We start from the raw sequence: 26,589 nt of genomic DNA, 5'->3' as shown, positions 1-26,589 counted from the left end.
GACACATGAATAAAAAAATTCATTTTAATTGTGAAACTACATTTTATCTATTCCTCAAATTATATTTTCTCTATGCCATATTGCACCTGGAATATTTGGTCCAGTTTGCATCACCACAATTCAAGAAAGATGTTGAGAAACTGGAAAGACTCTTGAGAAGAGCAACACAAGTGATGAGTGGCTTGGAAGCTAAGTCTTAGAGCCAAGGTGGCACAGTGGTTAGGATGCAGTACTGTAGGCTATTTCTGCTGACTGCTGGTTGCCTGCAATTTGGCAGATTGAATCTCACCAGGCTCAAGGTTGACTCAGCCTTCCATCCTTCCAAGGTGGGTAAACTGAGGACCCAGATTGTATGGGGCAATATGCTGACTCTGTAAATTGCTTAGAGAGGGCTGTAAAGCACTGTGAAGCAGTATATAAGTCTAAGTGCTGTTGCTATGAAGAGTAGTTAAGGAATTGGATATTAATATAAAGAAGGCTAAAGGGAGACAATCCTTAAAGGAAAGAGGCTACCATAGTGCCTGATGGTAGGACAGGAATTCTGATAATGACAGCAGTTAATCAGTGAAACTGTGGATGCTTCATCAGTGATAGTTTGTAGGTAAATTTGGCTGGTATAATCTGAGGATTCCCACACTCCAAGGTATATTTTAACTCCATAATCCTATGAAATCATATCATGACCACCCACCCAATACCATTGGACTCCAACCTTTGTATTTTCCATTGACCATGGTAGACAAGGCTAATGGAAGCTGTTGTCTATATTTGACATAGCTTGAAGAGTGGTTGGTGACCTTTGTTAATTTTTGAATGATCCTAATAAGGGCATTATTCTGCCATGCTTTATTAAATTAATTAAATGTTTGCATCGCTTTGGACAGGTGCATTTTATAAAAATAGTATTGAAAGCTTTAATTTTTGGTCTTTTGACTGCAAAACCACGAATCATGTGCATAGTGGATAGCCAAATTTAGAACGATGATTCTACTAATAGAACACTGGAAATGCTCACAGTGTTTGATACGTGCCAACCTGTTAAAAAGATCTTTCTGCTTCTGCGGCTGTGGAAATCACTGATACTACTATACATATTTCACTGAGCATTAATAGAAAAAAGTCTCAGTGGGAATCCTATGTACTCTTTTCCAAAAATAATCTGGGATTTTCTTTTTTAGATGAAAAAATTGACATCTAAATTTCATAGACATCTAATATTTAGAATAGCAATAGCACTTAGACTTATATACTGCTTCATAGCCCTCTCTAAGCAGTTTTACAGTCAGCATATTTCCCCCAATAATCTGGGTCCTCATTTTACCCATCTCGGAAGGATGGAAAGCTACATCAACCTTGTGCCAGTGAGATTTGAACTGCTGAACTGCAGCTAGCAGTCAGCTGAAGTAGTCTGCAGTACTGCACTCTAATCACTGCGCCACCTTGGCTCTTTACTATATGCTTCAAACTCTTCAGCTGCATATTTATAAAACCAGAAGTACTGAATGAATTATAGGTAAAGTAGTAGTACTAGTAATATATGGCTGTGAGAATTAGACTATAAGAAAAGCTGAACACTGAAGAATTAAGGTTTTCAAATTATGGTGTTGGAAGAAACTCTTGAATGCCTCTTGAACTGCAAGGAGGTCAAATAACTCTTCTTTGGAAGGACAGATACTGAAACTGAAGCTCAAATACTCTGGCCACGACATGAGAAGAGAGGACTCACTGGAAAAGTCCCTGATGTTGGGAAAGAAAAGGAGAAGAGGACAGCAGAGGGTGAGATGATTAGATAGTTTTGGAAGACAGTGGAGGACAGGGCGTCCTGATATGTTGTGGTCCATGGGGTCATGGAGACTTGGTCATGACTTAGCGACTGAACAACAATTGGATGAAAAATATGATTTCTAAATAAAGAGTGGCATGACTTTGCAGGCCAATAGGAAGAGCGAGGCAATCAGGTTATGACATAATCCTGAAATATGATGTGGAAGCTTATTACTATTTAGACTGTAGTCCTTTGGTTCTTGCATTAGCAATATCACTTCGACTTATATACCACTTTACAGTGGTTTACAGGTCTCTCTAAGCTGTTTACAGAGTCAACATATTTCCCCCAACAATCTTGGTCCTCATTTTACTGACCTTGGAAGGATGGAAGGCTGAGTCAACCTTGAGCCAGTGAGAATTGAACTGCTGGCAGCTGGCAGTCAGAAGAAGTAGCCTGCAGTACTGCATTCTAGCCACTGTGCCACCATGGCAATGCTTTCTTGGGGCCACAGGAGGAATGAGATTTCCCTTTTAAGATTGAAGGAGGTGTTTGATCTGGTCATGGAAGCTTTATGCTGTGTTCTGATAGCTTCCAAACCCATCCCTTTCCAAAGCTGACTCAAAACAGGCAGGATATGATTGGAAAGAGATATACAACATCTGTTCTCCCTCAGAACTTCACAAAGTTCTGAATAGATTGAGGACTTCTCTACCAGGTAAGGAGAATAATAATTTGTTCTGGCCATGATAGATTCTTATTGACTTTTATCTGTGCAACTTGGGTGATAGTGGAAGAGATCCTTTTATTATTTCTGAGTCAGCTTTTACTTCAAAATTATAAAAATTGTAAAAATAAATCTAAAATAATACAGTAAGCCCATATCATATAATTGTCCTTCCTCCTTCCCCAGTTTATACTTCCAATATTGGATAATTGGTTCTTTTAAAACAGGTGCCTGGTAAATGAAAGTAAATCTATTGCTGAATTAGTCACATTCTAAGATCATAAAGGCATTTTAATATTCTTTAAGACCCCTAGCAATTGGTTTGCTAAACAATTGTTTTTATGGGATATTCCAACTTTTTACTCAAAAAGTTGATATCAACTGTAGTGGTACCTCTTACCATATTTGCAAATTAAGATATATACAAATTAAGGATAATCCACAGCAAATTCAATACTGATAATAATTTCTCTTCTAGATGCAGCTAATGCACATTCCAAAACCAACAAATCTGGACCAGACAGTGAAATCAAGACACACTTTTCCTGAATGTACAACGTTTGCAATTTTAGGTAACCAAAATTCCTTTTGCAATATCTTGGATAATTTCATTGACCCCCAAATCTAACTGTAATTTTGAAACTGGGATTATCCCAGGGTGTAATTTATATAGTTAAAATTATATTTTTGTTTCAACAAGATCCCAGTGTGTATGCTTGCAATAATAATGCAAGCAGTTAAATATTATACAACAGTAATATTGATTGGTGTGCATCATAAATTGAGAAAACTTAAGACTTTAAGTCTCCAGGTCCACTGTGACCACTGTGGTATTTGGATGTCTGGGAGGATCTGCCAACTAAGAGACATCACAACTGCAAGAACTTTCTTTCTCAAACAGCTCTGGACTATATTACATCTGACATGAAGAACATCTCTTGAATCTACCTTTCAGATATTCAGCAAACCGTTTTCTCACTGTCCTTCACAAAGTTGACATTTTCGGCAGTATGATAGGAAAGATGTCATGTCAACTGCTTTTCAAGTTCTTGTTAGAGTGGTTAGCACCAGTTCTGTCATCTTTACTCTCCTCACAATCCCCAATCTTTATCCATGTCAGAAAGAATAATACTTCCAATTTTTTTTGGTCAGATTTAAAACACTATCACCCAGCTGCACATCTTTTGATTTCACTAGTGATGCTAAATGCTGATACTCATCTAACAATACGTTCAGCAATTAACTGCAGGGATTAAGTTTAAAATTAAAAGTATTTCATTCAGTATTATATACTTGAAGATGCGGATAGGCGATCATTACCATTCAGGGGCACATAATCTATACGTAGTTAAATGATCACTGTTAAATGGGGTATTTTGGGGTATTCCGATCTTTGATTTTTTTCCCTCTCTTTTGATTTTCACTTTCTCTTGCTGAAGGCTATTCACAATCGTTTGAAGAAAAAAACCTTAAATTCTCACTTCTATTACTGGCCAGTTCCTCCTGTTAATATAATAACTTGATCACTGAAATTTTATATTTGCTTTCTATATGGAATCAGAAATGTCTGCTTATATGTAATTTGAATTTTAAACAACAAAAGATATATATGGAAAAAAGAAGTATTTACATGTGTATATAATCAGAGTCAGAATCAAAAAAAGACAACCCATACAAAAGCAAAAGCAAAGAAAATAATATTTAACTTGTAAGGTGTCTACGCCTCCATTCAATTACATCAATAATTAGACCAAAAACAATGTAGGCATCTCACTATGAATTTAGGTCAACCTATATAATAAAAAATATGACATATTTCAACAGTAACAGATTTTTTTTCTCGTATCATATTGCTTGAATCCTGCCAGAGAAATTAAATATGACAATGTACAGATGAGGGTATGAAATAAAAAAGGAGGAGGAGTGTTATGCCAAAAAAAGGTACCATTACAATTGACACTGCATTTCTAACATAAAAATAACAACCGATAGAGACATATTACAGATGAGAAATGAATTCTCCTAAATCTGTTCAATTTTAATTCTAATCACAGAACGGAGATGTTCTTAAAGCTTACCAAGGAACATGTATTCCTTATAGCAAAGACTGTATTTTCTTTAGACAAGTTCTTTGTGCAAATCACAAGGTTAATTATAAATTATAATTAGGAACTAGGGTCCTAAGGCCACTATTTCTTTTGAGAATCTCCATCTCCCCCACCATGCCCTGGTCTAATTGTACTTGGATGCCTTTCAGGGCTAGGTATGCAATGAAAAGCAAATATATCAGAATCATTTCTTTTAAAATTAAAAAAAAAAAATCAAATTGTTTGCCATTGGAAATAGATATTATGAGTTCATTCTTTTGACATTACTTTGTCCCAGGTATGGCTTTGAAAGAACCATATAGTGACTTTTGTACTTTTCATGATAACCTCTCCCATTTTCGGATGTCCCAATCAACTGGATATCTAATTTGGAATAGTGAAGTTTAAATGATAAATTCTTGGGTTTTTCTTCTTTCCACAAATCTTTATCCCCTTGAAGGTCTTTTTGGCATAAGTGATTTACAAGATCATCATAAGAGCCGAGGTGGCACAGTGGTTAGAGTGCAGTACTGCAGCTACTTCAGCTGACCGCTAGTTCAGCAGATCAGTGGATCAAATCTCACTGGCTCAAGGTTGACTCAGCCTTCCATCCTTCTGAGGTGGGTAAAATAAGGACCCAGATTGTTAGGGGGCAATATGCTATTTAGTATACTGTCTTTGGTGTAAGCCGCCCAGAGTCCTTGGAGAGTGGGTGGCATAGAAATATAACTAATAAAATAAATAAAATAAATAAAGATCTGTGACTACTACGATGCATGCCCAGATGGCTGCCTTGTTGTATGCTCCAGCCATATTGTTGGGTTACATAACCACATCACATCAGACAGGCAGCTGAGTCAAATTAAGCATTTCCAAATTTTTTTTGTTAATGGAAAAAAAAATGAAAGCGGGTTGCTCCTCATGTGTATAACCACATCTGGTTTCAAGCAACTCCTGCCTAATTTGCCCATGGACCCACTCTCCTGAAGGCAATTGTCACAGTGCTTATTTGTGCTTGGCCTTTAAGATGGCTTCTTGAGGTGGGGGGAATCCTTGCTTCTCTCTGAGCTTGCTTATTTTCTTGCAGACGTTTCATTACCCAAATTAGGTACCATCATCAGTGCTAGTAAGGAGTGCAGTTTGCTGTCAGTTTATATTCTGGTGGCTTGCCTGTCAGTGTTGATGGGAGCAGTCTTAGAGTTTCTTTGGTTGGGCTGTTTGCTGTTGGCTTCATTGGCAGTTTCTTGATTGGGGTATTGTTTACTTGATTGTTGGTGTGATGTTAACCTTGAATTTAATCTATGCTGATCTGGGTGCTGATTGTTAGTGGAGAGGTGCTGGAGTCTTTTTGTTCTTTTTTGGGCTGGGTAATAGTCTCTTTTGCATAGTCTACAGCAGTAGTGGAATTCAATTTTTTTTACTACTGATTCTGTGGGCGTGGCTTGGCAGGCATGGTGTGGCTTGGAGGGCGTGGCTTGGTGGGCGTGGCAGGGGAAGGATACTGCAAAATCTCCATTCCCACCCCACTCCAGGGGAAGGATACTGCAAAATCCCCATTCCCTCCCACTCTAGGGGAAGGATACTGCAAAATCTCCATTCCCACCCCACTCCAGGGGAAGGATATTGCAAAATCTCCATTCCCACCGCACTCTGGGGCCAGCCAGAGGTGGTATTTGCCAGTTCTCTGAACTACTCAAAATTTCCACTACTGGTTCTCCAGAACCTGTCAGAACTTGTTGAATTTCATCCCTGGTCTACAGATGTTGTTAATGTCTATGTGTTTATTGATGGTTGCAGTGCCAGGCTTCTTGAAATTCCCTGGCATTTTTGGACTTGGCTTGGTCTAGGATGGTCACATTTTCCCAGTTGAAACTATGGTTAAATCTGTCTATATGTTGTGAAATTAAAGAATTTTCATCACGGTGGCTTCTTTTTGATTTGTTAGTTTTGCCAAAGCCAATGATGATCTTTATCCAATTTTTCTGCCTTGAATTGTTTAGGATGCCCGTGCTATTCCTCCTATGTACCTTTCCATAACTCCAGATGAATGGAAGAACCCTGCTGAATCCAATCAAATCTACATTCAGTCCAGCATTTTGATTCTTACAATTTTCATCTCTGATGTGACTTTCATGAAATAAGCCAAGTCGATACACAGGAGTAAATTAACAAACAATCTAGTTTGATCTAGATATCAAAATGGGTATGCATGTACAGTACGTTTGTGTGTGTGCGCATGGGTGTGTGCATGTGCGTGTGTGTGTGTGTGTTTGTGTAGAAATAGAAAGCACTTAATCTAGAGCAGTGATGGTGATCCTTTTGGGCTTAACATGTGAAAAATTTGGAAATGCTTAATTTGACTCTGCTGGCAAGCCACACCCCCAAACACCCCCCCCCAAACAAAAGAGAAACAATTCCTTATATATTAATTTCTTTTTAAAAACTGCAGTCCACTCATGTGTGTGATCCCCAGGATCTGCCATGCGTTGCTTATCTTCAGGCAGTGTTCTGTTGATAGGCCCCTGCCCTTGTACCAGAGGCAGCTCTGGGTCCACAAGGCCTTTGTTCTTGAAACAGCTTTGGAGAATGCTCTTCCATGGACTCTGCAACATCCAAAACCCACATGAAAGCACACCCTTTCTTATGCAATTTTTTGGAGGTACCCCATTTCATCTCAGCCTCTGAAAATTGTGCAAGAATGTGGCCTGCTTTCAAGAATAGTTGTTGGGTGATGTTGAATGCTGGTGTGTCACCCAAAATGTTTTGGCATGTCACCTTTGATATGTGTCATAGGTTTGCCAACACTGGTGTGGGATAAAGCATCAGATTAGAAACCAGGGATCAAAGTATGGATCTCTATGTATGTACATGTGTGTATCTATGTACATGTAAGTGTGTATGTAAAAGATACTATATTTGCTTTAAACAAATAGAAGAGCAATCAGAATAAAGCATATTCAAATATCCACTGGAAATTATTATTCTGCTTCTCAGATCGAAACACCCAAAGAAAGAATTTCTAACAACCTATTTGCAAAGCCTGAATGTATCTAGTGCTCTGAGTTTGGTATACTATTCAGATAATATGGCACACAATCCACAGAATTTCCTATTGGAAGTAGCCTACCGGGGATTCCATACAGAAGCCATTTTCTCCCTGTTCTGCATTGATAACTGGACTGTATTCATTAAATAGGACCTTGGACAGCATCTAGTTAGTTTCTCTCCTCCGATTGCCTGTCATTCATTCTGTCAGTCCTGACCTTCGGGCTGTCCTGCACTGTCTGAATCACACTCTTTCTGCACTTTCTCACTGACTGCAAGCTACTGTCGTCTCATTGTCTGACCTTACACACAGAGAGAGCAGAAACAGACAAACCACCTCAGCTCCGTCACTGTCTAGTGTTTATAGAGAGAACTGATACCAAGCCAGAAAGAACTGTCTCTTCAACCATCGTTACTTTTAAACCAGCATATCCTGAGAGCAAATCTTATTTTTAGGAAAAGACATATTAATACACTTTTACCAGAGAAAATAACCCTGAAATTTAAAATACAGATGGAAAGAAAATGAAAAATAATTAATGGAATATAGAAATTGGAATAAAAAAAAATCTATAAGTGGGTATGAAGACTCCTATCTGTGCATATGTACTTGCTTCCCCACTTTTTTTTTTTACAAAATGATATCTTTGTCTCTAAATGTTGTCAGAGCTTCATATGGAATGTACTGATATAGAAGTCGGAGTGAAAAATAATGCCACATTTGGCAGAATTTAACTTATTTCATAAACAGTAACCCAACATGTAATGTGCTGGCATTTTAAATGTACATCCTCACCCTGAATTTTAAACAATTCACTTAGATATATTAATAAGAGCAGTAGAGTAAATACTTCATTAAACAAGCAGAGCCTGATTGTTTAAAAAAATCAGAGCCTGATCAGAAACAAACCTTGCCTTTTTATAAATCTTAGAAATTTTGGCAACCCTCATTACAGTAAAGTTTGCATTACCCAGATTCTAGATTATATCCATATTCTACTCAAATCATACGCACAAAAAAATCCAGGACAACATCCAGGGATTGGCAGATTTCTCTTGCCATAGCTGAAGTCCCACCTGTAGCAAGGTGAAAGTCACTGCTCACTAAGAAGACCATAGATTAGATGTCAACTTTGCCCACAAAGCACTTGGATGATCCTTGAAGTTCCTGGTGTAAACTATCAAGGTGTAGTGTGCAATTACATCTTCTGGTTTTCTTTGGTATTATAAGTGTAGTTAAGATTTCAGAGAAACTGCAGCACATGCAGAGAATTTCATTCCTTTCCATCCTATGCTCATTCCTTCTGAAATATGTTCCTCTCCCATGTAGCTATGAGTAGTAACAAAAGCACTTTCCATCTGTATGTCTCCTTTCATACTGGAATCACCAACACAGCTACAGTGTATTTTGGCTCACAGATTGGGCCTGTAGGAGATGACCAGGCTGAGTTTGAGGAAGGGGTCAAATGCATCATCACTTTGGAATCCCTTCATACCCACAAATTATCTAAATCCAGCCCCCCTGGAATTCCATTAACTCTTATCTACCACCAATTTGCCTTGACCATTAGTAGTTCAGATTCTTGTTTAGAGGAAGTATGGAATAAACTTGCACTCAATTGAAGAACCTGAGTTCCTAATTACTTGTGCCTGACAGGACCCTAATTATATAAACCATAAAAGTGATAGTTTAACTAGTAAATTAGGATTTTATATTAGAACCCCTTTATACAAGTGTCTCCAAATCAACAGGATAAAAAGTCTTAGATAAATACATGTCCCACTGGCTCAGGTCTTGTGAATATGGATGAAATTCAATGAATCTCTCTAACTCATCTCATAAATATGAATCTTCTGATCTTTTCCAGCAACAGCAATGATGTATACACAGTGATTTAGACTTTTACTCATGGGAATCTTCTTTCTGACTAAATTGAAAATATGTATCATTTGCATAAAGTTCTGGTCAAATTTTTTGTAAAAGTGTTTCAGCAAGACCTTGTTACTGCCCACTGTCCAAGTTTACCTGCTACAGCCTTATTCAACAGGCTTTTCATTCTACAAAGTAATACCTGTGACACTGCTACACTGTGAGAAATCTTGCACAAGAACTGACACAAAAGCAGCTCAAAAATATTTTCTTAATACAATGAATAGGTGCAGTGTTTTAAACGTGTGTTCATGGATGAAATAGGTTGGCACTCACATGAGAGATAATTTTCTAAACACCCATTCCACTGATATGAGTTGAGTCATTTTTTGTTACCCATACTGTATATTATGTTGCTTAATCTTTTAATTACATTTCTGAAGCATCACAATCGTGAAAGACTTGGTAGTATACACATAAAACTATTACAGTAAAACAATATAAAATTAAAAACAGTGTAATGAAAATATACAAAATGAAACAATATATATTGTATGAGATACCAATGGCATTATCCAACTAGTTAAGCTGCTGCTAGGATTCCTAACAAGGTTGGGACTAGTCTAATTTCTTAGGGGAGGCCACCTCAGGTCTAAAGAACTAAGAACTACATGTGAATAGTTCCTTTATTGTTGCTCACCTACTAACAGAAACTTGCCAGAATAAAGCAATTATCTGCAATAACTATAGATATACTGTGTGAATTGCTAGGGAGGGACCTTCTCTCTTCCTGCCCATCATTCATTCCAAACTCTGCTGTCTCTTTGCCTTCTCTCCTCCCTCTTGCAATTCCTGAGTACATTCCACCACAGGCTATTCTTTAACATGGGGATTATTATAAGAAGCACCTAACTCCTGTGCTCCTCCCCACTTAACAGAATGACAGAGTTGAAGGGACCTTGGAGGTCTTCTAATCCAACCCACTGGTTACAAGCAACTTCTCTCTGGGTATTTGTCTCAGGTAAGTCAATCCTAACTAAAGAAGATGATCCTGAAGATACCATGTGCCAAATATTAATTGCATTATGCTGGGTTCCTTGTTATGGATCTTAATTCCTAACCTTTGAGTTAAGAAAGTTGTGCATTTTATTAACTGCTGTAATTTTGTACCTAATCTTTCTATATTAATCTATCTCCTATAAGGCCGAGTTCCCCCAGTATTTCAAACCAATAAAGCATAAATTCCTCTATATCCTATATCAAACTCCCAACCACTGAACTACTATTTCTTACCTTTTTTGTTCTGGAGGTGGCTGAGATTTGTTATCTTTCCTCTTTTTGGACTCCTTTTTGGAATCCTTTTTGGCCTCTACCTCAGAGGCTGGGGGGTTATTTGCAACTGGCTGTATGCCACCAAGTATCTCTTCCATTGTTTGACTTTGGAGATGGTGAGTTTTAAATTAAAACATAAAAAAAAAGATAAGGATAACGAAAGAGAAAATGAAAGCAACAAGGTGTTGTTACAGAAGAAACGAAAGAAAACAAGGTAAAAATTAAATGTTAAACAATAAAATGAAAACAGTAGATGCCAACAATTTGTCAGCAGAAGAAGAAAAGGAAATCAGAACCACAAAGAAAAGAAGGCAAGCCAAATGCCGTAACGTAACGAGATGGATCAAGCGAACTGTGACTTGAGTGGCAGCCATACAATGTAAAATACCAGCAATGTGTATAATAATTCATGATGATGTTTACCAGAGAGCTTACAAAACACTTCATTATTTTATAACACTCTGTTATGCAGTAGCATATGTAGAACAGAGTGTGAAATCTCACTGTATAGAACGCAACTTCCAAAAAATAAATCCATCGGTGCACGAAATGCTACACCAGTTAGGAAACTTACTTCTATAACACTTTCAGGTTTAAAATGGACTTCAAATTCTGAAATAAGTTTGAAAGTTTGAAATAAGTTTTTTTAAAAAGTCATTTCACTTTGAATCTAATCTGATCTGTTACAGCAAGGTTAACTGGCATAACAAGGCAAATGAAATAAAATTTGAGTCTATAAGCATGCAAGTCTCAGTACAAAAGGAATCTGATGTAGCCTAAAACATGGGCCATTCTTGAGAAGGCATTTAGAAATGGTGGCTTTATGATACAATGGCAGCTTCCTGAGTCCATCCAAAGTAGAGAGTATATAAAATTGCTGCACACTATTATGTTGGCGTGGAAGGAATCCTGTGTTCTTGTTAGTCTGTAATCATGACGTAGAAGCTTAAGAAGTAAGCGGAATGAACATATTGGATTACAGAAGTTAATGCTTTCTGCAAGTGTTCAGCCCACACAAAGAAGTCTTAAAGTGGGACGGGGATGAGGATATGTCTTCAAAACTCTGATTCCAAAATCTTTTTCTTTAGGGATTCTTTGTAATTCTGAGTCTATTAAACACTAAACTGTGAAGAGATTTTATGAGCGTTTAGTTGATCTCCATGACTGAAGATCTCAGAAAGTATTATCCCTATTGACAAAGAGATATTCAGCCTATAAATCCCATGCAGCACAAAATGTTCTTGGGTAACTTCATTAAATTATTGGTAAGGATTTGAAGAAAAGGAGGACAGCTACTACATCTCATTTACATTTTGCATCTTCTTGTGATGCAATCAAAGGATTCAAATGTCTACAAATTCTTAACTGATTGAAATAATTTTTTTTCATTAGTTTTGAGTTTTTCTCCATCACTCCCAAACCTGAAATACACTTCTTCAACCAATTGCAGCACACAAATTATTTACAACAAGAGCATCAAAAGTGTTCAGTTGTTGTACTCCCACAATCACTAAATTAGAAAAAAAAAGATTAGAAATTCTTAATCTGCATTTTTATATTGATTTAGCACATCCAATTCCTTATCTCAGTAGGTGAATTTATTCAACCGTTTCTTCTTTGGCAGAATTCTTTAACTTATGGTCTTTCCAAAGGGGGTTCAAGCATTAAAAGATGGACTTCAGTTTTGTAGGGCATTACCATTTTTTAGACAAGATCTATATGCTATTTTCAAGATAGTAAAAAAATAAATTATGAGTATAGTTACGCATTATCCAAAGAAACCAGCACTTCAAAAAGCAATGTTATCAAAATGGCTGAGACACACCTGGTCCACCTTACCTGTTGCCGTGAACATGCGATGCACAAAAGGCAAAACTGTAGTGTAGTAAGGTGGGGTCAATCATTGCTCCATTTTCTGCTCTTTCAAGCAAATCACTGAGGTAGCAGAGATGCCTGTGACAGCCTCTGACTCCATTACGTGCACAGTATTCATCTAGGACAAAGACTTGGCCAGGGCTAAACCAGCCCTGTAGGTAAATAGAGAAAGTTTGTGTCAAATGTAGATTTTTTTAAAAAGACACACCAGACCACAATTTATGAAAATCAAATTAGGAATGGAAATGAAATATTGATGTTGAACACATTAATTAAAACAGGAATGTTTAGAAGTAATCTGACTTTGTACAACTACATTTTGGTTTGAAAAACCAACTTGTCCTTTTCTTGATGTCATAGAGTAAAGAACCCAACTTTTAGTAGGTGCACCATGATATCCAACTGAGATATGGAACTTATGCTAGTTGCCTTATTTGCTTCTCCTGCCCCCTTCGCATCATGGATGTCAGTTTTCATGGACAATTGAAGTAGCGAGTCAGTGACTTGTAAATGGAATATTATAATATTGATGTCTACCATCCGAAGGTAATCTTGACTTGACAGATCTAGTGGAAGGATCTAAGTGAAAAGTAAAATATCAGCTCACCCAAACAATGCCAGAAATTTTAAACAGCGAAACATCAATTATCTAGTATATATGAAATAAATACTGAGATGGATATTGCAGGGATGATTTGCAAAAGGACTCAAACAGCTTATTAAACATCAATCACATATCTACTGTAGTATACAACTGTATGTATACCAAAGGTGCTTTTCAAGAGGCAACTGGATTTTCCTGATTATCACTTTGCTGTATAATGTACAAATATTGAATTAACTCCAAACTTTATCATGCTTAGAATAGAGCACTGAAATCAACGGGTTAAAATAATCTAGCATATTGCATTAGCTATAAAAGAAGAGATTTGCATAGAAGGACTTCCCCCCCCCCTATTATAGAAATACATTCTCTAGTAAGCAGCAATAGCTATGACACATATTTTGTTCTCTGCAAATAAATGTGCTTGTGTGGAAATTGGGATAGCACTTCTGGGCCTAACACCATTCTTCGTGTGTTTTGAGATCCTGTTCTATATGGAAGTCGGCAAATCAAAGTGCATATATTCTGGTTGCATGACAGTCCCTAGAAATGTGGAAAGGAAAGATCTTAAACAATATCTGTGTGTGGGAGCATGAGAATGACAGATATTCATATATGAATGGGTTCTTGAATGCATCAAGAGCGGGAATATGGTCAATAACTGGATCTGGAACAGTGGTGAAATCCAATTTTTTTTTACTACCGGTTCTGTGGGCGTGGCTTGGTGGCCATGGCATGGCTTGGTGGGCGTGGCTTGGTGGGCATGGCAGGGGAAGGATACTGCAAAATCCCCATTCCCTCCCCACTCCAGGGGAAGGATACTGCAAAATCTCCATTCCCTCCCCACTCCAGGGGAATGATACTGCAAAATCCCCATTCCCTTCCCACTTCTGGGGGAAGGATACTGCAAAATCTCCATTCCCACCCCACTCCAGGGGAAAGATACTGCAAAATCCCCATTCCTTCCCCACTCCTGGGTGAAGGATATTGCAAAATCTCCATTCCCACCCCATTCTGGGGCCAGCTAGAGGTGGTATTTGCCAGTTCTCTGAACTACTCAAAATTTCCGCTACTGGTTCTCCAGAACCTGTCAGAACCTGCTGGATTTCATCCCTGATCTGGAGACAGAATTTCATAGAAAAAAAGCAGTAGAAAACTAATACAAATACTGTATATATCTCTTAACTCCAATGGCTCAAGCTGTTTCAGGGTTTTATATGTCAATGTGAAGACCACAGAGTATGGCTGAAGGATGACTGGAAGTTGTTTTCTACTTTACACACACGGAGGCGTCATAATCTCAGCAGCCCATTCTGTTTGTTGTTGTAGCTGAACAATCCACAAGGGCAGCTGCACATCTCACAAAGTATTAGAGTAGTGAAGTTTCAAGGTTACACGGGCACAAATTAATGATGGTCTATCCTTATGGATCTATCCCGGCATGTCAGAGCACCAAACTGTCATTTTGTAGAATGGGAAGCCTAATTAGAAGAGATTGTCATAACAGCTTATCAGGTAGATTCTTTTTCACCTAACATGAAATTCTGTAGATAGAATTCAAAAGAACTCCAGAAGCAGATTGAAAAATAATCAGTATCGATAGAGAGACTGAGCCATTGACAAGACATATCTTTCTAATGCTTCAAAACTGCAAACTCTTTCTTCTTTTAATTGAAAAGTTCCCGCGGCGACTAGATCAGTGCCCTGCCCCTTTAGGCAACTTCTTTGCCACCCCATCTGGCACCCCAAATGCTACGTCTTTGAAATGACGCCGCTGTGAAAAGATTAAAATATATTTTCTACCACTCGGATGACACCAAATCTTTCCTGGATGCCAAAATGCTACTGTTAAGGAGAGTCGAAGAAATATCAATTAAGAACTACATCGAAGGATTTGCTTATCCTTGTTGGGCCAACTCCAGAACAGATTGAAAAGGGATTAAAATAATGAGGGGCAGAATCAAAGGCATGGAAAACAGACATAGTTCCTTTTATTACGCCTATTGCCAGAAAGCGCATGTGTGAAAAATGAAGATGCTGACGGAGGATAACGCAGACTGTGGCTTGTCAAAAGCAACCCTTTTTTCTCCCTCTTTATATCATTACAAAAGAACTCCTGGAATTTTGCATTTGGGTGAAGGCTCACACAAAAATATTTTCCTTACTTAAGAAAAAATCAGTTGGTTTTGTTTCTCTCATAATATTTTGGCAAGGTAGAAGGACAGGGGTAAAATAAAAATACCTCTCCCCTCCTCCGTCTACAACTGAGTATTCCAGAAAACTATGGTAGGGAAAAGCTACAACTGAAGAAGGAAGGCACAGAGACAAAAATATTGCTAAAATTGCAGCCAAGTGTATTTGTATGACTATTCTTGAGAAAATAGTTGTACAGCAACATTTCTCACAATTCAGATTCCCACCAAATGCCTCCTAGTTAATCTAAGAGTGAATTTTCCCTTTTAAGGCATACTTCAAAATCACATTTGAAGACGGTTTTTGCTTTGCTTTTTTCTAAAGCACAGGGAAAATTAGGCAACTGAATACACATTTGATCTGGTCATGGCTATACTGTGAAAACTGAAATTTTTCTTAGAATTCATACTAAATTATCTGAGTTAAGCAGCCAGAACCCCCTGTGAAAATCAAATCAAAAGAAAAAAAAAAAGAGGATGGAATAATAGCAAGCCAATCAGTTGACTAAAGTGTCTTAAGTTGGTTTTGTGTTTTGTTCTGCATTTAAAAATCAATGCTATTCTTTAGTTTTTTTTCCTTGCTCCTTACTGCAATCATCATCATCTTCTTCTTCTTCTTCTTCTTCTTCTTCTTCTTCTTCTTCTTCTTCTTCTTCTTCTTCTTCTTCTTCTTCTTCTTCTTCTTCTTCTTCTTCTTCTTCTCCTCCTCCTCCTCCTCCTCCTCCTCCTCCTCCCTCTCCCTCTCCTTCTTCTTCTTCTTCTTTTTTTCTCCTCTTCCTCTTCCTCTCCTCTTCCTCCTCCTCCTCTTCCTCCTCCTTCTTCTGTTTTTTATTTTTGAATTGGTTGCCTGCATTGAATAATTCTCAGTCTACCCCTTATTCATATTTTATAATCCTGCTCTCTCACTCAAATTCATATCTGGGACATTTTCTTCTCTCATCAGAGACTCTGACCGGTTGGTCTCATCACAAGATGCCACATGAGACTGAATTGCAGATTCATCATGCAAAGGAGCCTAGAAGCAGTTACACCCACAGAAAGGGGAGCGCTTTATTTATTTATTTAATCAGATTTTATAACCACCCATCTTCCTCCCAGAGGGACTCCGGGCAGTGTACAGATAAAATATTAAGACATAAAACATCTACATAAAATTTTAAAAGGCAATTAAAAATCAGTGTTAAATTTACTTAAAAAATGGGAGAGGGGTTTTCAAGGCGCTAACCGGCCTTATGGCTGTGTGATCCTCTGTGAGTCCCAAGCAAGGTTACAGAATAATATTTTTACCCCTTTCTGAAAGGCCAGGAAAATGGGGGGGGCAGACTCACCTCGGGGGGGGATGCTCCATAGGGCAGGGGCAACGCTCATCCTGTACCTGGCCAGTCAGAATTCTTTAGCTGAGCAGATCCACAACATACCTTCCTTGTCTGACTAGTTGGGATGGGCTGATGTATTGGGATGAATATAATTTTGTAGGTAACCTGGCCACCAAAACCCCAGAGTCCAATGATCTGGCCCTGCTTTCAACCCAGGGGCCAGGCTATTGGATTCTATCTCAAGATGAAAACAATTTAGGCAAGGAATGGTTAATCTGCAACTTGAGAGTTACACATATCAATCTGCCTTAATTTCACAAGGACACCGGTCTGTTTTCCAAAGCCCTTTGTGAGCTACCAATTTCAATCCTGAGAATGGAGAGAAACAGAGAAGGGATTGCGAAGAAAATGAACCATAGGTATCCTATGTACCTGCTTGCTATTTACAAATCACCTCCTTAAAGATGAACCTATTAGAAACCAAAAAGGGACATCAGCATGTCATTACATTGACATGGCATTATTTTCCATTCAGGGCCTATATCTGCAGATGATCTCCAAGGGGATAGGGGCCTTGACTATCCCAGTTATGGGGTAAACATAAGTGAATTATAGCTTCAGCAATTTATTGGCTTCACAGATTGTTAACTGCATTGCCAAAAGCCAACTTGGAACACAACATTTTGAGCAAATGAAGTTTATGCTAGTCAACAATTCATGTCCAATTAAAAAAAAAATCCTCTCATCTGATGCAAGCATGAAGTCATTTTAAAAAAGAAATTATAGCAAATTGCATCTTCATGACTTTCCTAAAAATTGAAATATTGTTTGATTTCTTGTGTTTCCCAGTTTTTATTTATTTTATTTGGTGTTTAAATGCAGAAATGAACCACAACAAAAATCATGTAAAATGACAATTTAGTTTTTGACATCCTGCTTCCCAATTAAATAAATAAATTAAAAAAGACCACAGATACTTCTGAATGAGTAAATTAAAACAGACTTCATGGCCCACTGTTCTAGCACTTCCGCTTTCTTCATTTAAAATGGAGAATATTTTAGAAATCATGTGCTTTGACATTGTAACAAAACCGGCATTCTTCCAGTCTGCAAAATACCGCTAACTTCAGAATATTTCAGTGTAAATTTTCAGCAAACCCTATTATTTTTATTTGATTTAATTATTAAAGAGAGCCACCTGATCCCTGCACCTTTTAGAGCAGCAGAACTGAATATACCAGACCTTGCATGGCTAATCTATAAAGCGTAAAAGTACAAATAATACTTACGCAGGAAGGGAGCAAAGCCAGTGTTGGACAGCACAGCCTTTTTCTAAGTCATTGTTTGCAGAGAGCAACTTAAAGAACCCTGCAGCTATGCAAACTGTGGCAGGAAGTTTCAGTCAATGGTGCCAACGACACCTCTGCCTCCCCTCCCTATTGCTTTTCCTTGCCAAAAACTGTTGCCTTTATGTTATCTGTAATGAGTCAATTTCTTTGTTTTCATAGAGAATTCCGCTTCTGTCAGACTGTGGGAAATCAAGTCAGACTGTATATCATGGGCTTGCGAAAGAGAAAAGATGCTACTTTAGGGAGGTCTATCAGTCTTCAATGGATGACTTATGAAAATAAGAGTTGTTGAATGACAACAACAACAACAACAAAATGCCAAGGCACAGTTTGCAATTTATATGGAGGGGAGTTAAATATACATTTGTCTTTAAAATCCCACACAATTCTTTCCTTTTTGGAATAAATCGAAACCATCCTCTGCGTTCTAAATTTAGGACTTGAAAGTCCCTGATGACCCTTTAGCTGCTCACCTATATAAATTCTGCACTAAAAACTGACTTGCCGAAATTCCCTTATATGTGAGCGGAGATGTGATCTCAGGCAGGGAAATGGCAATCTGGTAATTTTGAGGGAACGGGATTAGAGTTAAAAGGAACAAAAGGAGAATGAGATGTGAAGCAGATTGCTCCAAAATCAGAGACCTAGAATGAAGATTGTGTTGCTGGATGCCAGCTTGATGAAGGAGAAAAATTGACTGGGACTTGAGACCCCCTGAGAGATGGGAATCAATTCAGATACTCCATGCCAGGAGACTGATAGCAACAAATGGCGGCCAGATGCTGAAGGTTCCTCCCTCAAATTAAATCCAGGGAAAAGCAAGAACATCTTGGTCGCCATCCCATTGATCAGTCTCCCACCAGAAATTCAGATGGCTCCATCATTTCTGATCTTTAGAAAAATCTAAAAAGCTAACTGGTTCTAAAGAGCATGTATTTATGCTCTCTTTTTTAAAGTAAATCTATTACCATTGTCCTGCCTGTTGTAAAAATTTACAGAAGGTTTTGAAAGTTTAAAGTTTTGTGTTTTTTGTGTTATGATCAGTTTGTTTCTTTATTGTGGGATTGAACCAACCAATGAAATTAAATCTATAGGAGTTGATATAACATAGTCCTGATTGGTGCCAGTCCATGAAATTTCTGAACATTGATCAAAGGAAATTTTCTTACATTAAACGTTAATTAGTTAGCTCCACTGAATTGGGCTTGACATCTGATGGCTGCTTCAACAAATTTTCATCATCTCAATCTAGTTCCAGTACACTTCTGCAGCTCTTCCAATGAGAATAAGGTAATCTCTTTGAAATTATCTTTTATTTTATCTGCCATCTACTATCTCTGTCAATCTTGTGAGGCAAAACCATTTTTTTCTATACCGTCATTGGCTTGCATCACATGGCCAAAACAGTGAAATGAGATGTTGTTATGGTATATGGCCAGATCTGTTATTTCTAACTGGCACAACTATCCATAATAATGGGCAGGCAACGTTATTGATGGTGATGAAAAATGTGTGCATCTGCAGGGATGTAGAGAGGGGTGTCAAACTCGCATTGTCACATTGTCATCACGTGACATATCCTGACTTTCCCCCCTTTCGCTAAACTGGAGGTGGGCGTGGCCAGCATGTGACACATCCTGCCTGCGGGCCACGAGTTTGACACCCCTGGCGTAGAGACACTCCAAAACAGGAAGTTTGTGTCCTAATTGATAACTGCTAGACATCTTAGCTAAATGTTTCCATTTCTGCTGTAAATGTTGAACAGTTAAAGACTTACTAGCAACAAGATGCATATCTCTGTAAAAGTCACTGTTTAAGCTTCTGCTCAACTAATTCAATTAAGTCCCTTTTTACTCATTTCCTTTTCATGTATTCAAATTATGTTTATACTTTTATCTGTTATCTTAATATATGCTTGACAAACAAACAAATAAATAAATAAAAATAAAGAAGAGATATGTACTTCCTCTATTAATGAAAGGAAAATGAGTCTAGAGATTTACAAGAACATAACAATTTCTTATTGAACTTTCTAAACTCCAACAACGGTTTCACTTTTATTTTGTCTTCCCATCATCAATCCCCAAACTACAGTTCTGAAATCAGTGTGGGAAATCTACAAAGCGGTGTTTCCCAACCTTGGCCCTTTCAGATATGTGGACTTCAATTTCCAGAATTCCTCAGCCCCTTCCCCAGTCAGATTCCCCGGTTGAAGTCCAGATAACTGATATAAGCCAAGATTGACCACTGCATTCACTTAATGACCACTGCAAAACATCCAGGCCATCACAGGAGGATCTGCTTTATGACTGTCACAACTTATGGCCATAAGTGGCAGGCTTATGAAAAGTTTGTTCTAGTGACTAAGGTATTGAAAAATTTGGACTAGTGGTTGTGGCATTATTTTCTGTTATCTTCTTTTGTTATTTATATTTCTACTGTATTTTGTTTTCTGTTCTTGCTGAAAGCTTCTAGGTAAATATCAACACCTTTCATCCTATGAATAGGCAACTTTTTAATCATTTGAAAATTTGTTGAACTGAGGAAGTATAAAAATATAAAAGTCATAGTAACAACTTATGGCAAAATGAAGGTAACCTCTTACTCCATGAATGTTTACAATTTAAAACCTCATTTTTTTTACAGGTTATTGTCTTTTTCTCCAAAATCTCACTGCTAACACCTCCAGTCCTACCAATATCTATTATTCAGACTTGAGAAATGAGAGGCAATCCTATTCAGATTTTTTAACGTTAATGTATGAGGAAACAGAGCATATACTCCAAACCAAAGGAAAGCAAATCAACAGATTATAGAACTAAATCTTGGTAAGCATCCATCTGAATTAAGTTGTGAAAGAAATCTTCATTCACTTTAGTTCACATCTTCAACTATTGAAACAAAAATGTTTTGTAGCTTTTAAAATGGCAAAAATTAAAAATTAATTTTGCTAAAATTAATTGCTAAAACAATTAAAATTACAATAATTTGTTTATAAACAGCTAACATTTTAATAAACCAAATAAGATATTAAATAATCTGCCAATATATTTAGGGGTTCCAAATAATGTTGACAGATAACATTGCATAATGTTGAATGGCCAAAATAATTAACTATTATCCTTCTATTATCACTGAAATCTATCTGTCTGTCCTGTCTGTCTGTCTGCCTGTCTGTCTGTCTATCTATCTTCTATCTATCTATCATATCTACCAATACCAATAAGAAATTCTGAGTTTAGTAGGGTTTTTGTTGCAAGGTTAATGGGCTGATTTAAGGTCTAAAAATCAAATAAAGATTGAATGTATCACAACTGCAGACCATACTTATCCTTTGTGATCTTCAAGTTCACTGTACAGGAAGACTGGATCTGAAGGATCTCTTCAGTTAGAGCAGTCTTTCTAATAAACATATTTATCTTTGCCAAGATCTGTTGATTCTGCCAGATTTTTCGTACCGCACAAAAATAGTTGCTACTTGAACAGAGGGTAATTTTTGAAATATGAGATCTCTCAGGACCAAATTCAGACCTGAAGGAAGCAGGCGTTTATTTCAACTGACAACCATTTCCCTTGACAGCTGCAGACACTATCAGAAGATCAGACATTAGTGCTCAGAATTTACATTGCATAGACCAAAGAATATACTTGCCAGACAAGAATAGGAATCATTAAGTCTGTGGTCCAAAGTGAGGCGCTGAAGCATCTCAAACAGTGCAGCGTGGTCAAAATTACAGGGATTGGAAGAGATAAATTCATCCATGCCATGCTTTTGAGCTCTATCTGCATCTGTTCATTTATACATATAGAGAAAGACACAATTTAGAAAAAACATTGTGTTTGACATACCAAAGATATAACACGAAGCATGAGAACTAAGTTGCTCTGTAGCATTTTTTTTGAATTTCAGGCTCACAAGCCTTAATTAGATATATCCTTCAACTTCCATTGTCAACTTGCAACACTTATGGAATGGCTTATATTGCCAAAGGTACTAGAATCATAATCTTATTTCCCAATTACTGGATTGCGTTTATTTCACATTTTGACAAAATAACAAGAAAGTTATTAAATTTTTTGCTTTTAAAAAAAACCTCTAATCCAAACTTATTGTCCATAAAATTGATGTTGGGATTCCTATATTCCACAAATTCCTACTTTTTCATTTCTAAATAATGTGTAGAACCTGTTGCAGATCCATTCTGGGTCGATCACTGGGACCAGAGGTTTAGTCTTCGGACTTGTGCTGGAATCCATCCTCAGGAACTTCTCTCTAGTTGAGTGTGTGCTTTGGGCTCTTCTGGGCATGCTATTTATATGGTGCCTGGTTATGTGTGGCTTTAGTAGAACCTGTCCTTCTAAGGAAAGGAGATCATTATATTTTCTTACATTTAATATATTTGCCTAAACATGGATCCATTTCAGTTTTAGGGAATCAAATAGCATCTGTTAACTGTTAACTAACTGTGAAATAGTTACCTGTTAATAACCCAAACCCTAACCCAAGCTGCAGTCAAAGTCACACTTTTCTTTACTTCTTTTAGGCGGCAGGATTTACCTTTTTCTTGAAAAAAATAAAATAAAACAGCAAGGAAGGGTATTCCTCTAAAAGTATGGAAGTGTAATGGCAGCGTATAGCTTATTTTTCAATATGATTAACAATTGCAATGTATAAATGGAATTATTGTAGAAGTTGAATGCTGACTTCTGCTTCTTTCTTGGAAGAGAAAAAAAGAACCAATGTAGAGCTGGGTGCCGTTTAAGCCTATTGGGTGTCAAGTCAGGTATCACTTGATGGCACTTAGTTGTGGAGTTTAAACTCTGGTTTATGGGGATTTATGGGAGTTGAGGTCCACCCATTTTAAAGTTATGATATTGAGAAACACTGGCCTAAACTTTCACTCTACAAGAATTTTTTAAATTAATTCTTGCAGAGTGATAATTTAGGACAGTGTAAATAGTTCAGGAGAGAAGGGCAGACAGGAACGTGGTTTCAAAGAGATGTTCCTGTCCTGATCCAAATGTTTTATTCAGTTACAAGAGAAGAAATCCAAAATTCCCTTTTCCCATTGACTCTGCTACTAGAGGTCTTGTTTATTTTATTTTTAAAAAAATCCTTAATAAATAAAGCAGGAATTAAATCCCCACTTTTTAAAATCAGTCTTCTAGAGTCTTAAGAGCAGTAGTCTTAAGACTCTAGAACTTAGATATTTGTATATTTTTAAGACTCTAGAACTTAGATATTTGTATATTTTTTGTTTTAATAGGCTGTACACTGCCCCGAGTCCTTCGGGAGAGGGGCGGTGTAGAAATAAAATTATTATTATTATTATTATTATTATTAGTAGTAGTAGTTGAGTTAAAAAGCACCATGACACCTAACATGAAGATCTAACGTTCCTTGGGAATGGCTTTCATATAAAAACCACAATAACATCCAAAATAAAATTCCAGATTTCAAAGAGCAAGTGGAGAGCTGGTATAGTTTCTTAACTAGAAATATTGTCCATTTATGAGTTGCTTTGAGAACGCCTCTGTCACATACTATATTAAAAGATTTCAAAGAGCTTTTAAAAGAGAAAGAAAATGAATAATCTTTATGCTATATGACTAATGAAGTACCTAAACCTACCTGGCTTTCTAAAAGATCACAAATGCAAAGAATAAAACCTGAACTGCTTAAAGTCAACAATAATATTTCTTTGATAATGAATCTTTTGAATTAAAATTTATGGATGACCCTGTGCATGATTAAAAGAAGTCATAGCTGAGAGGAATGGAACTTGTAATATTGTATGCCTTTTATTATAGCATCATTTCACTTACTTTGTACATTACAAAGTATTTTGATCCTACAGATATTTTTAAAAAATTACAGATTATAATGGTTTCATATTTGTAATGTAAACTGAATATTTAGCTGGATGCTGTCAATAGATTTTTCTATAAGAGAAGAATGGATCCCCATGTAGGCATAGAACAGGGCTGTCAAACTCCCAGCCCATGGGCCAGATGCATCACATGCTGGCCACGCCCACACCTGGTTTAGCGAAGGGGAAAAATGTCCTGATACGTCATGTGAAGCCACCGTGATGATGTGAGTTTGACACCTCTGGCATAGAACTTCCATGAACAGAAGCCCCGGTGACATCACATCTGTCATGATGTCATCATCCAGTTGTCATCAGTTTGTCAGTTCTCACCACCCACCTCTGGATTCCCCTGTATTTATACAATCTAAACACCAATAATGAGAAGCAAAACATTCTTAAAATGTCTTCTTAGAATTTAGCCACTGTGTGTGTGTCTCTCTCTCTCTGTGTAGGATTTCAGCCTAAATTATCTTGGCTTAATAGAATTGCAGATCAGGCTGCAAATTTACTCTCCTTTCAAATGCAATCACTTCAGCACGATCCATTCTAACCTTGGGGTTCTAACTACAGTGCTCTCTTCAACAACCAATCAGATGGTTTCTATCTGTTTTGACAAATGATACCCTATCCCCCATGTCCCTCTGGGACAACATCAATTGAATTAATACAATGCACTAATAAGACTCTGTGCTGCTCCCCTACAATCTGTCTTCTTCCAAATTCAAGCCCTAAATACATTAAAAAAATAGCTTTATAGCTTTAATAAGATGCATCAAGCTTTTAATCATTATTTTTTAATGTATTTTGAAGTCTGTAGTGTTCAAATTTCCCTGAGAAGACTGCAAGCTGACAAATTGGCTGGAGGCCTTCTTTTGCCAGTTATGTTCAGATATATTTCATGACTTTTTCAATTATGAGACATGGTGTCTTGACAAGTTTGATTCCTTAATAAGGAAGTTGGAGTTAATGGGTTATGAATTTAAAGGGCTCCCTCCTTCTCCAAGTGGAAAGAATTATGACCTTAGAGGTATCACACTTCTTCAACTATGCTTTCCTTTTAATTATTCTGCCTCTTTTAGAACTCATTAAAAATAAATGAAGTGTTCGACATGCTTTTTTAAATAATAAAGAAACAAAAAAGCATGTACAAGACCCTTTATCACTACATATGGAACGGAGGGGTACATTTGGCTTAAAGTATATGTGGAGTCACATGATCCTTTTCCTTTTGGCAGTAAAAACAGGACTTAAGAATGGAATCAATGCAAGGAACAGCTCGATTTCCTAAAGCTAAAAAGACCCGGCCTCGTAATGCTTATGCATGTCAATTAATCCTTAACCCAGTCTACTCTATCAAAATAAAAAACAAATGAGATATACTGGTTATTCTAGATTTACTGGTTCTGCCTTCCTTTGGAAGAGCCAAAGGATTACATATATCCTGGCTAATATGCAAAGTTGAGACTCTGCCTCTCTGCTATTTCTATACTTTCTCACTTCTGCATGTCTTGAAGACCTAGATCAGTGCCACCATGCCTTGGCTCTAGAACTGATCTTAACTGTCTTAAGGTCCTGATTTCAGGGGAAAACCTAGACAAGCACCATATTATGTGGCAACAACAACGAGTTGATGCAGTCTAACAAGCCATAATCGGATGAGTATGTTGCTGTGAATTTAAGCACTTTGAAAATGTTGATACTTGGAATATATGAGCTCCTCAAGTTGCAGCACATTCATGTGAATAAGACCAGTGTGCAAGTACAGCAATTATGGTGATCAGAAACATTCAAGTTCTGAGATGGTGGAGCATGTACGTTGTGTGTGTATGTATGTGTGTATGTGCATACATCCATCTACATCCATATCCACTTCCACATATATATCTACATCTGCATCTATTATGTCTCTACACTATCTATCTACAATATCTCTATCGCTATCATCTCTCTCTTCCTCTCCCTATGCCTATCCTTATCTCTATCCCTGTCATCTATATCAATATGACTTTGTCTAATCTATATCACCTCTCATATTCTCTCCCCCTCTCTCTTTCCCTTCTTATCCCATGAATAGAGTCTTTCCTCAGTCTTGGGTCTCTTACAAAAGAGCTTGAGCTTTGAGGAGTCTGTACAGTATCTTAGTTATTTCTAGCACTGTACTTTTCTGGACAGAAAGCTTTGATGTTATTCCTATATGTATATTGCATTGGCTTCGTCAAAGTGCTTCTGTTCAAGTCACAAGCAAAGTGTATTGACTGTGCCTAAGCCAATCATCTTTGTAGATTTGAAATTGCCACAATACACTTGGAAGAGAGTTCTGGCTTCATGCTTTTCACAGGAAAGACCAACTTCTGGCGATTCAGAAATAAGAGGGTATGCTTATGGTATGCTTGAGTAGTGTAGAGTAATGATTACCTAATGCCATAGAAAAGAAAGTGCAGTGTTTTGAAATATTCAGAAGTTTTATTGGCCGATAAAATATTAATTAGCAAACTAAATGAAAAATGCTCGTTCTTCCTGCCCCCACCTTCAAATATTTTATTTCTTTATATTC

General features: G+C 37.3%; 1 protein-coding gene across 21 annotated transcripts in view; it reads right to left on the bottom strand.

Annotated features, from left to right (window-relative positions):
• CADPS (calcium dependent secretion activator) overlaps nucleotides 1–26,589 on the bottom strand; it is a 453,285-nt gene that overhangs the window by 157,760 nt on the left and 268,936 nt on the right. For 12 of the 21 annotated variants that reach the window (XM_060684205.2, XM_087883743.1, XM_087883747.1 and 9 more), the window contains exons 12-13: nucleotides 21,815–21,951; nucleotides 12,666–12,853 (exon numbers count right to left, since the gene is read on the bottom strand). In XM_060684205.2, the coding sequence (XP_060540188.1) occupies nucleotides 12,666–12,853; nucleotides 21,815–21,951 (325 nt within the window). Of the gene's footprint in view, nucleotides 1–10,787; nucleotides 10,932–12,665; nucleotides 12,854–21,814; nucleotides 21,952–26,589 lie in introns of all 21 variants that reach the window. The other 9 variants (XM_087883748.1, XM_060684201.2, XM_060684202.2 and 6 more) reach the window with 1 other exon arrangement.

The sequence above is a fragment of the Pantherophis guttatus genome, chromosome 2 (assembly GCF_059756535.1).
Source record: "Pantherophis guttatus breed Tessera chromosome 2, ASM5975653v1, whole genome shotgun sequence".
NCBI lineage: Eukaryota > Metazoa > Chordata > Lepidosauria > Squamata > Colubridae > Pantherophis > Pantherophis guttatus.
This window is presented reverse-complemented; position numbering and strand designations above follow the sequence as displayed.